Here is a 12311-nt window from a genome sequence, read left to right on the forward strand (position 1 = left end):
TTCTGGAAGGTTCTACCAGCGGCAATTGGAAGTTATTCTCAAGTTTGGCTTGAGACCCCCTCCTTAGTCATGATCTTCCTCTAGGTCAATGAAACGTGACTAAAAACTGATAATCCTATCCCAAAGGGACTGCTGTGTGGCAGGTGGGACTGATTCTGTGATTACTGCGTAAGGCAGCACCCACTGAGTATCTCAGTCTAGCACCATGGCTACCCTTCATCTCTGACAGTCCCTCTCCACAGAACTCTTGAAGCAAATAACCTTGCTTTATACAACTTTTATTCTAGGAAATAAAAGTCCTCTAACAGGACCTTTTTAATTATCCATCCGGATAGCCTAAATGTGAAAATATAAATATAAAAGCACATTTAAGGTAGTTAAAATAATTTACATCTTTAAAAACTGGTTGCTTTTTAAAAATTATTACATATCACATTTTCTTTCTCTCTCTTTTTTTTAAGTAGGCTCCACATCCAACAAGGGGCTTGAACTCATGACTCTGAGATTAAGCATTGCATGCTCTACCAACTGAGCCAGTCAGGCACCCCTAAAAACTGGTTTATTATGAACAATGTACATCAAGAAAAATACCTAAAGTGCTCACCCATAAAAATGAAACAGGTTCCTAGATTTTTCACGTCTTTAATTCATTCAGAAACTGCAGCTTAAAATGGTATCTGAGATAGTTTTAATTTACATGTTTTAAATATGCAGCTAATTGTACTTTAATTCTACAACAAAAAAGCTGTCGGACCCAGAAGTCGCTATTGCCACAGCCTCGCTTACCGTGCTCTGTTTCACCCGCTGGTGAGGAGAGTTGAAGAGGAAGGTGCCGAAGAGGGAGATGCGGGTGCTGTCGTACAGCACTGCTAAGTACGTCTCCGAGAACTCAAAGGCCGCCGGGTACTGGTCAAGCAGCTGCCACGTGGCATCCAAGAACAGCAAAAATAAGGGAGACTGGCAGACACAGACAGAACACGGGATCATTTAATGTTGTCCTTCAGTTGTCCCCATTTATTCCCAACTTTATGGCTCATATTAAGAAAGAGATTACTAAGAAAATAATCTCGGCCTAAACTGAGCCAAGGCTATGCGGACAGATTGAACAGGGCTTATGTCAAAGCTCAGAAGTAGGTTCAACTGCCAGACATCACAGCCCTTCCTTTCCGAACACTCATATCAAGTTGAAATGGCGAGGTAAACAGGCAGGTGTCACTGTATGAATGGGGGACACTAAAATATGTGATGAAGCCTGTCCTGGAAATAATTCTTTAGAACATGAAAAAAAGAAAAAAGTAACCCCAAAGAAAAAAATAACTTCTGTAATTCGCTTCTGGTGGACCGTGCAGGCTCAGCATCCAGAAACTTCCCAGAGTTTCAGGAAGCGGTTGGCATTAGCTTCTACATCACATGGGGGATCCCCAAGGACAGCAGCTGATGACAGCGACTGTATCCTGGAGTCCCGGCAACTTAAAAGTCAAGTAGTCACTGCTGAGATTTCCTTGGACGGTGCAGTCTGCCGTGCGCCATGAGACGGCACGCGTCACACTGTGCTCTCTGCAACAAGCACGTCCGTGAGACGCTGGTGGGCCGTTCACAGCTCTCTCACCTCTGCATCCAAGGCAGCCACTATGCCCACAGCTGTTACAAAGACGTCCTTCCCCAACTTTCCATTCCCCACACGTGCCCCATTTTAAGAAAATGTGATATTCCAAAACTGATTTTTCAAAATACCTAATGTGCTCATTATCTCCTCTGCAGAAGTGATAATACAGCATTTTTTTCAAGTAGTTTTCAACTTGGAGAAATGCAACAATTTTTTTTTTAATTTCACCTATATAGTTACAATAATCTTCGTAAGTGCATCAATTTAGATGTTAATCCATCGTTCAGTCTTAGACTAAAGAAGCTAAGCGTTACCAAATGCAATATTTAATAAGGCTCCTCGCCTCTCTTTATAGACAGAACACCTCTTCACATGAGGACATGAATTTTTTCTTGTGCATACTTGAAGACTCCCTCCCAATGAGCATTACAATTCCCTTACCTCTTTCTCGGATCTCTTTAAGTGGTTGCATCTGTCTAGGAACTGGTATCCAGCCATGACCCACTCTTTCTGGATCAGACTCTGAAATCCTGTAATTGTCCTAAAATGGGGATCCAGCATCACTTGAACAAGAGAAGCTACAATACAGCTCAAGTCTCTTCCCTCCTCCTCTGTCAAGAAAATGGAAAGAAAATGACTACTACATAGAAAAATGCTGAGAGAAAGGGAAGAAAGGGTAAAGTGGATAATACAGTACTCTCTGCCTAGGCTGCCTTCAAAATAATCCAAGTTAGGAAAGTTTGCTGGGATTCCAGCAACTCTAAAACATTACAAGACTTTCAGATCAATTAGTGTTTAATGGGAGATAGTTTTTTAGACATGAGTATTTCCCAGAAAATAGAGCATAGCCCTCACACTTTTTACATTTCAGTAGTTTGTGGCGGAAATCTTTCATGAGTCCACTCTACTTCTGTTTCCTAAGAATATTAAATATAATGTAATCTTTCTACTGGCAACTAGACATGGTGACTCAGAAGTGAATGAGGGGGATGGGACTATCCACCGTCATCTAAAAAGGTGGCAAACGTTCTCCTCCCATCTTTAATAGCTGGTGTCCTTTTCAATAATGCCTGTAAATATTCTAATATCAAAGCCAGCCAAAGAAATCAGGAAAAAACTGTCCACAAGTACCCCTTGTAATTAGATTATAAAATCATCAACAAAATATGAGTAAATCAAATTATCTTATGAATGCAAGAATTTATTCCAGGAATGCAAGGTTGGTTTAAAATCTAACAATCAATTAAAGTAACACTTCATATAAATAAAATAAATGATAACAATAACAATCAGAAAAAGAAATAACAATCATTAGATGCATAAAAATCATGTGTGATACAAATTCAAAGTTCATTCCGGATGAAAACTCTCAGCAAACTAGAATATAGAAGGGTACTTCTAGGAATATAGAAGGGTACTTCAACCTGACAAGAGGAATCTGTGAAAACCTGCAACCAACGTCATTCTCTAAGGATGGTAACCCCTAGAACTGAGCAATTCCACTTCTAAGCACCTACCCACAAGAAATAAACACATATGTCCCCACGAAGACTTAGACAGGAATGTTCACAGCAGCGTAAGTCATAATAGCCACAAAATGGAAACAACCCCATATCCATCAATAGCTAAATGTATAAAATGTGGTACTGACAAAGGAATACTATTCAGAAACAAAAAGAAACAAACTGATACATGCTACATGATGAACCTCAAAAACATGTATGTTGAATGAAAGAAGCAAGAAGCAACAGTTCACATAGTGTATGACTCTATTTATATTAGACACCCCAAAAGAGCAAATCTACAGAAATAGAAAGCAGATTAGTGGTTGTCTGGGGCTGGGACACAAGGAATCCTTTTTGGTGTGATAAAAAAATTTCTAAAACTGGACTCTGAACTCTACCTGTACTCTGTATATTTACTAAAAGTTATGGATATCCACACTCAGAGAACATGAGAACACCCACTGGCTGAGAGGAGAGATTACTGGCTGCTGGGCTCTGCATGCATTTGTGAATTAAATAACTCTGATTGCATCGGTTCAGGATTACTTGAAATAGTGCGTCACTATTCTTTTCTCCCCCTATGGGTTTTAAATATCTTTACTCTGCTCAAGTCAGTTAAATTCAATAGTTGGTAAAAATACTTTTGTAAGGTTCAGTAGCATAGCATGTTCATAAACTATGCAGTGTGAATAGATCATAAAATAACGTAGTTCATGGCTTATGAAACTTTATCATCAATAAGCTCAGAAATTCTCTTAGCCGTAAAGTTATTTCACATATAATTATCCTTTGCTTAACTGAAATACTTTTATATTACATTTTACTCTTCCTAAACATCAGAGAGAATTCACATTATTGGCTATTCAACTCCATCAATTTTTTGATACCAAACAATTTCTTTAGAGTCCAATCCAGTGTGATCCAAAGGCATTTAAACTAAAATTTGCATGAATTCGAAACGTAGCAAGATTAGAGAGAAAGGATGCTCTGCCAAGATTAACACTTTGTATGACTCCAGCAGGAGCTGTGACCCACCCTTCTCACGCTACAGGAAGGAAGGTTTAACACAGGGCAGAATACTGGACTCCTTTCTACTCTTCTGCCTGAAGCTGTGGTACCACTGCTGTTCTCGACTGAGGTGCGGAAGCTGTAGTGTGTCTGGTGGCACTATGGTAAGAGACGGCTAGGTGTCATGTGATTGACTGGGCTGTGGTCAGTCACCAAGCTGCCTGGCATGACCACTGTTTTCAGGAACAAATTACCTTGTAGGACGACAGAGAGATGCCGGCTTTCTAGAATGTACACGAGTTCTGCTGAATGTTTAAGGAATGCCCTGAAAAGAGAAAGGGAAAAATACTGTTAAAAAATCAGATTTCCCCTATAAATATTCCTTTAAAAGTACTTGAAATCAAACACACCTAATCTTTCACTATATTGTATTCCCAGTAACCCTTATGAATTTCATTAGTATTTATGTGATTATTCAACAAAGTACATTTTGACTTTCATACGAAATTCATTAACCCTTTTATAAAAAAGGACATGACATTCTTGAAATGATAATCACAAAACAGAGATGGAGAAGAGATCAGTGGTTGCCAGGGGACAGGAGCCCGATGCGGGACTCGATCCCGGGACCCTGAGATCATGACCCGAGCTGAAGGCAGACGCTTAACTGACTGAGCCAGCCAGGTGCCCCTGTACCACTTGGCTTCGATACCATATTCTAGTTATGGAAGATGTTACCACTGGGGGAAGCTGGTGAGGAGCAAGTGGAGCACTGTACTGTTTTTGTACCTCCTCTGAGTCTGTAATGATTTCCAAGTAAAAAAAGATAAAAAAATAAAAAATAAAAAAAGAAAGTGGTTGTACAAACCTTACATATTCTAACCACCGAGTATTTTCCAGTGAAGACAACCATTTTTCTTCAGTTTCTTCAAAAGGCTCTGAAATAAGTATGGCAAATATATATACACACACATAAATATAATGTATGTATACACACACACGTTTAGGCTTTTTAAACAACTTTACGTGATCAATATCAAAGCTAAGCAAAAAAACTTCAGTTTTTCATATTTAAAAGTTGGCTTTAAGAAAGTATGATGCATTTCCATTTAATGATATAAACATTAAGATGTGTTATGATTCTATACAAAACAAAACAAGGATTGCCCTGGGCCTCGGTTTCCTTCACTCTGGCTTTCAGGGAAACCCCGGAGAGTCTCAGTACCTCTGCCTCCTAAGAGCCAGCGGTTCCCGCCGTCCCGGTGAGCCCATGCCTGGATTCTGGGGCTTCCTGCCTGCAAACCCTGCCCTCCCTGCTTCTCTCCGCCTCCCCTGCCGCCCGCACTGCCTCGCAGCGCACAGTTTCCATGACCGCGGCCGCGGCAGGAACGTGGGCACCTTCCCGGCAGGGCTCGCATACACTGCCCAGTCCTGCCCGGCCTGTCTCAAGGTGTCTCTCACCTCACGAACTCCAGGCTCTAGTCACACTCCACTTGCCAGATGGCTGATAGTCCTGCACGTCACTGTACTTTTTTTTTTTTTTAACATCTCCCCCCCGCCCCCCCGCCCCTGCTCTCCCTCCAGGCCAGCGCCCCCACATCACTGCAGACCTGCCACAGTGGCTGCCTCTCCTGGCTCCCGGGTAATGGGGGGCTCTCTCCGGGCACCCTTCAGGGAGGACGCACTTCATACCAAAGATGCTTTCTTGAGAGTGACCCCCACCCCAGGACACACAGAGCACCTGAGAAGCACCTGCTCAAACACACGTATTAGAACTCTGAGGCCGCACACACTACAACACGGCTCTGCCCGAAATCCGTGTCAAGGCTTGTGTCTCAAACGTAACTGCATTAAAAACTTAGTACGTTTGTCTGTAAGGTAGCTCGTCGCTCTCCTTGGCGCTTTTACAAAAGGATCCTACTACAACAGTTCATGCTTCGAAAGTGAGTTCATTGGTTTTTTTCCTCCAAATCGAAAAGCAGTTTAAACTTCCTTTTCTAAGAGCTTCTGATATTGTCACATAAAATTTGTACAAATATTTCAATGAGCCTCTACTTAAATATATCTATTTTTATATTTTCAAGAAATATCACTTTTTCTGACATACCTCATGCAATGCTGTATCCCCCGTGCACTATATACATACATACATACACAAAAAGCAAATAAAAATGAAATTACCATTAACGCATAGTTGCTTAAGTTTCACAAAAGCCGCCTGTATTTCTTGGATATTGGGCAAGGTCTTATCCAAATCTGATTTGTAAACATCACTTCTCTGTGGATGACTTTTAGTTATTGCATTACAAATCCTAATAAAGACAAAATCCATGAGTCATTCATTAATGCCACACGTATTTTTTGAGGACCAATTATGAGCTAAGGCACTATTCTAAGAGCTGGAGACAGATGAAAAAGACTGGTGGGGCCTCTGCTCTCACGAGGCTCCTATTCTTGGTGGTGGGAGGATAAATGAGAAAGTAACAGGCTGGCGTGAAGGCCATGGTGGCATCACCAAGTGAACGCAGGCTAGTTCCAGTCATGTGGCTAGAAAGGGTTTTCTGTAAAAGTGATACTGAAGCCAAAACCCAAATGACTAGGAGCCATGCAAGATCTGTGGGCAAGTGTTCTAGGCAGAGGGACAGTAAGGGCAAAGGTCCTGTGGTAGACACGAGCTTGCTGTGGAGAAACCTAGAGAAGGCCAGTGGGGCTGAGCTGAGGTGTCTAAGGAGAAAGGGGTAGAGAGAGCTTGGACAATGAAGAGCATCTGTCTTACGTATGAAGGGTGGGAGAGCTGGAAAAACAAAGGAATCAAAGCAATCCACAGCTTCATAAAGTTAAAAGGGTAAAAATGCCACTGGCTGTAAGGGTTTAGAGTGAACTCTCGCCCAGCAGCGCTGTAGGTTTCCCTCTAATAGCAGCGGCCCTCCCTGTACACTCAACCAGCAGACATGGCAGTCAACAGTGGCCTACGAGAGTGACACGACTGACAGGTCATTTTCAAAGCAACCAAGGTAAAAAATATCCATCAAAGATTACACGAAGGCAGTCACCCTCCTTTCCAGAAACCTGAAGGCTCACTTGATGGCTATTTGCTTCAGCAGCCCTGGCTTTTTTAGGTATGGCAGCATGGGAAAAAACCCAAGACCTGGCTGTACCAATAACAGAGGCTCTCTGAGTCGGTTTTCTAAGATCTGTTCCTTTGTTCCCCATCTATTTAGTAAGTATCAATAAATACTACTAATAAAGTAAGTAATAAATATCTGATATGGCAGGTACTTCCTGAGTGCTGAATGTACAAAGGTGTGTGCACATAGTCCCTTCAGCTCACAGCCTAGTAGCAAAGACGGGCAGAAATCAAACTAACACACATATACAATTAAAAACCGAAATAAGTGTTCTGAAGAAAACTGAGAGAGCCACGGAGAATGTGTAACTTGAGGCCTGGTCTACACTAGGAGGTGAGGGAAAGCTTATCTTCAGGAAGTGATATTCAAATGGAGATATAAAGAATGAGTGGGCACTCAGCAGGTCGGGTAGAGAGCGCTCGAGCGCTCCCTCATTGCACTCATGCGCGAGCGCATGAAGAAAGGCAGCCCGGAAGGGAACGGTGCTGGCGAATGTCATGAGATGCGAAAGCCCGGCAGTCCATGGGGCCAGGGCCCGGAGCAACAGGCGTGGTAATGCATGAGACACGGAAGGAAGAAATGAGGGCACCCAACCGCGCACCGGGGAGTGGTGGACACACACGGGTTTGTAAGATTTCGAGAAAGTGAAGAGACGGAATTTGATGAAGGACTGAACGTGGGGAAGGAAGCGAAAGAGAACATATCCAGGATGACTCCCGGGTTTCTGAGAGCAGGCCGGGAGAGGGCGTGGTGCCCATGTGCTGGAATCTGGGTTTGGACCTCATGAGTTTAAAGGGCCTTGGAGACTTCCATGGAAGATGTCACGTTAGAGACAGAAATGTGATGGTCACTAAAGCCACAGCCACAGATGAACTTCTTTAGGAAGGAAATACAGACTCGACAGCAGTGGCGTCAGACAGGTTCTAGGCAGTCTGCAAAGAGCCAGGGCTGCGGGAGGCAGAGTGCCGGTGAGGAAGGGGCTGCAGGCGAGCAGGACGGCAGGAGCCTAGGCCTCAGAGCACTTTAGGGACAGACAGACCAGTAGTGATGCCCGCCAACTGCTGAATGCCTACTGCTTTAACGATACGGGGATTACTGGTGACTTCAGCAGACGACGCCAGACTTGTTTGTGACAGCTTACCATCATCTAAGCTACTGTGACTCTAACACCAAAGACACACTGAACTAATAGAAAAGTCTGATTTATCCGGAAGTATCTCAACTGGAAATCCCTGCACTTTGGAAGTATGTTAAAGGCGACATTGTTATAACAAGACATCAGCAACGTAAGATCCTCCAGTGTCTTACAAGCCAAAGAGTTAACTTATATTTAGTATAACTTAAATGTTAATTTTAATATATGTACATTTTTTTCAAAATGGTAATTCATGTAGAGAATATATGGGGCTAACTAATTAATAAAACTATGCCATTTTCCAACTATTTTCAAGTAGTTAGGAGCTACTCATTCATCACAACTAAAAATGTCTGAAGCAACAGTGGCCACGTCCTGATTACCTCTGGTCAATTTTCCTCTGCTGCAGCACGTCTTTTATGAGGGCCATTCGCACAAGAGCACTGCCATTCGAGTGGCTCCAGCACCACAGCTAGGAGGGAAGCAGAGCCTTTAGTAAACTGGGCAGAAAAAAAAAGACATCGGTGCGAATGAAATCCAATAGACATCACTTACTGGCATCCTTCTTCCAACAAAAGAATGGGAAAAGATCTTCAGATCTTGGTCGGCTAAAGAACTTGGCACTACAAAGTATTCTGGAAGGCTGGAGAGGACAAAGCAAACCGTAACCTAAGAGTCCTATGCTTTTGGCAGGCAAGGGTGCTTTGCAGGTCCCATATATACACATTTATCCCCATTTAACGTGTACCCTACTTGGCGGCCACATGGCATCTACCGTGGAAGACAGGGCTGACCCCAGACATCTCTGCCTAAAACATGTTTCATGTGGTCAATTATCACAAAACATATATATAGCAGGGGAAAATACCCAAAGGAGTTTGAAATAGTCTCCAAAGTGATTTTTAATCAAAGATGTATTCAGTTTCTGAAAAACATATCCACCTTTGTTCTCTATGGGCAAGGACAAAAGGCACACAAGATAAAACCTAACCAAATCCACAAATCTAAGAAGCTTTAGCTCCTTAGCTCCCTCTTCTAACCGTTCCCATCCCCAGACACCCGGACTGCAGGACACTGCCTGGAAAGCAATTCCTAGTGGGCAGGCTCACTGCACCACAACACATCCTCCTTCCTCTCTTCTTCCCTTATCTTTAAAATAGTCACAAAAGCACTATTAAAAAATATTCCACTCACCATAATGTGAAAGTTATCAGAGAACAGAGTTTGACTATTATTCATAAGTCGTCATTCCCAGCTATAAATAAGGTTGTTAAAATTGGACTTACCAAGTGGATATCATGTAACCCTCGTTAATAGAACAAACTCTCCATCCGGAAGCACCTGTCCGCTTGACTTCTCGGTCCCAGTCTGAGTACGTCTCAAAGAGCGGAGTTTTTTGGACGCCGCCGCCACCAGGTCCACTGCCGCCTCCTGAGGGTATCCCATTAATTTTATTGGCTACAAGGAAAAGCAATATTATTAATTTTGTTTCAATAGTCACATTTCGTCCCATGTGTCCTCTCCTCTCTCGGTGCTTCCCGTCAGGAACACACTTGGATGGGACGTCTCCTCCCTGCGGGTCCTTCAAGTCTGCCTCAGATGTTCCGACTGCTCCCAAGGGTCCTGAGAAAGAGGCAGCCCTCCTCTTGTCAGAACTCCTTTTGTCTCGTCCTTATCCAGCTCTTTCCTGACCCCTTCAGTACCGTTAACGTTCTTCTGTCCTTCTACTGGCTCTATCTTTTCCGCCTTCAAACACAAATAGGTCACCTTGCTTTTGAAGACTTTCATTTGACCAAGCTGCACCACTCCAGCTACTGTGCTATACACATTCTCCCTCCTCCGTTACTGACAGTCTTCCCAAAACAATGAACAATGCCAGCTGCCCAGATTTTCTCCTTTTCAACGATCTTCTATCCCTACCATTCCACGGAAGCCACACATGAGCCTCCCTTAACCCCCTGCCCTAAACTGTGGGGTCAATTCAAATCATGGCTCATTTTCCCCACAGTTTTGCCTGGAACAACGAATGCATCCAATCCTGTCTGTTCTCGACCAAATCTTTCATCCTTCTAATACTGACTCCCTACTCTTTTCTGTGGCTCATTAAAAAATTCTTGCTCTCCCTATATCTACTCCATTTTCCTTTGATAAGCCCACAAGGGTTCCTTCTGCTCCACCAGAGGGCCACTCCCATCTGGGGATTTCTGCAGAGAGCCCACACTTGAATCTCCTTAGCAAGGAGCCCTCTCTCATCGAGAAGAACTGCTGTCCTCTGGGAGATGCCCACAGCTTCAAGAAGGCCAGCAGAGTGAGCGGGAGGAAAGAGGGCATCTCAGCAGTCAGCCTGATCTACCCTGGTAATCTGGGCCGACAGACGGCATGATCTTTCCTGGTCCAGTGTCTCACTGTGTGTCACGGTGCAGGCTGCGATGGTGGTGGCAAGTCTCCAGCCCCACATGCAGGACACGATGTTCTGCGGCACTCAAACCAGCTGCAGCCTGCTACAGGACACAATTCCCCAAAATCATGCTTTCATGGTGCTATACCCTTGTCCCAAACTTTCCCTCATGCTCGTTTTCCAACTTCCTCAAGCAAAACTAAATGGTTTTGCTTAAAAAGCCCTTAGATAATCAACCTGACCTTTCATTACTGCCTAACCCCCGTGCTCCCCTGTAGCCATGGAAACCCCTTCACTATTCCATGAACATGCCATGCCCACTTCTGTGGACCATTTCTTAACACCTGGTGCAAGACAGGTAGTTTTGGAGACCCTCCCATGTGCTAAGGCCTGGAAATTTAAAAATGAGTAAGGTTTTATCCATATCTTGAAAGCGCCAACAAGATGGTGGAAGGTAAGCTCAGCACCAGTCACAGTGAGCTGGCTGTACAAGTGCAATGAGAGCCCAGAGAAGAATGCCCTTAGCGTTCACTGGAGACGGAGGCTGGGTCAGGAGAGGCCTCAGGACCTGACCACACCTGAACAGAGAACTAAGGAATGAGCCAAACATTGCCAGGTGGCTGGTGAGATAAGGAGGTAGGCATGCTGGGCAGAGCAGAACACCAAAAACACAGCATAATTGTATAACATCCAGTCATGAAATGCAGCTAGAGCATGAGGGATGCAAGGGATGGCAGAAGAGAGGCTGGAAAATGAGATGGGGCCAAGACTCTTGGTCTGTGCTGCCCAAAACAGTAGCCACTAGCCACGTGATTTAAACCGAAAGACAACAAAATAAAATAAAATAAAAAATGCAGGTCCTCATTTGTACCAGGCACATTTCCAGGTCTCGACAGCTGTATGTAGCTAGCGGCTCCTATAGCAGACGATGCAGAGGAGGCATTTCCCTCCCTGGACAGCGCTACTCTAGATTAGAAACGGTCTTATGCACCACGCTAGGAATTCTGAATTTTATACTTTAAGTGGCATCAAAATTACCCAGTGGTTCTGGTTTCAGCAGAACTTGTTTCATATTAAAATGCTAAAGCAAGCACATATCCTGGAGTGCCACTCCATCTCTGAGCCTTCTCCAGAGTAGCTACATCTGGAAAGTATGCTGAAGAACTCAAGAGCTGTAATCTCTCCAGGATGCAGAACCTTCACGGAATGTCCAGGCCACCATCACTTTACACATGGTGTTCCAGAACACCAAAAACCACAGAAAGCTAGTCAACATTAGAAAACAGAAGCAATTCATATGATTAAAGGGGAAAAAAAAAACCCCATATGATCAGTTCAAAGTGCAGAAAAATATCTGCTCAAGTTCAACACCTACTCGTAATTTAATAAAACAAACTTCAGTAAATTGGGAATAAAAGGGAAATTCCTTACTTGACAAAGGGTAATTACCAGAGACACACAGTAAACATCATCCTTATCAAAATCCAGAACAGAAATGATGCCTGCTATCCTGATTACTATCCAACATTGT

General features: G+C 43.5%; 1 protein-coding gene across 3 annotated transcripts in view; it reads right to left on the reverse strand.

Annotated features, from left to right (window-relative positions):
- MTMR10 (myotubularin related protein 10) overlaps nucleotides 1–12311 on the reverse strand; it is a 52043-nt gene that overhangs the window by 6694 nt on the left and 33038 nt on the right. For all 3 annotated transcript variants that reach the window (XM_087856724.1, XM_045795352.2, XM_087856723.1), the window contains 8 exons: nucleotides 9669–9840; nucleotides 8938–9025; nucleotides 8766–8854; nucleotides 6301–6431; nucleotides 4988–5057; nucleotides 4374–4444; nucleotides 2048–2217; nucleotides 787–957 (listed from right to left, as the gene is read on the reverse strand). In XM_087856724.1, coding sequence (XP_087712850.1) covers nucleotides 787–957; nucleotides 2048–2217; nucleotides 4374–4444; nucleotides 4988–5057; nucleotides 6301–6431; nucleotides 8766–8854; nucleotides 8938–9025; nucleotides 9669–9840 — 962 coding nt within the window. The remainder of the gene's footprint in view (nucleotides 1–786; nucleotides 958–2047; nucleotides 2218–4373; nucleotides 4445–4987; nucleotides 5058–6300; nucleotides 6432–8765; nucleotides 8855–8937; nucleotides 9026–9668; nucleotides 9841–12311) is intronic.

This window comes from Ursus americanus, chromosome 28 (assembly GCF_024610735.1).
Source record: "Ursus americanus isolate L20-20 chromosome 28, mUrsAme1.1.p, whole genome shotgun sequence".
In the NCBI taxonomy this organism is placed as follows: Eukaryota; Metazoa; Chordata; class Mammalia; order Carnivora; family Ursidae; genus Ursus; species Ursus americanus.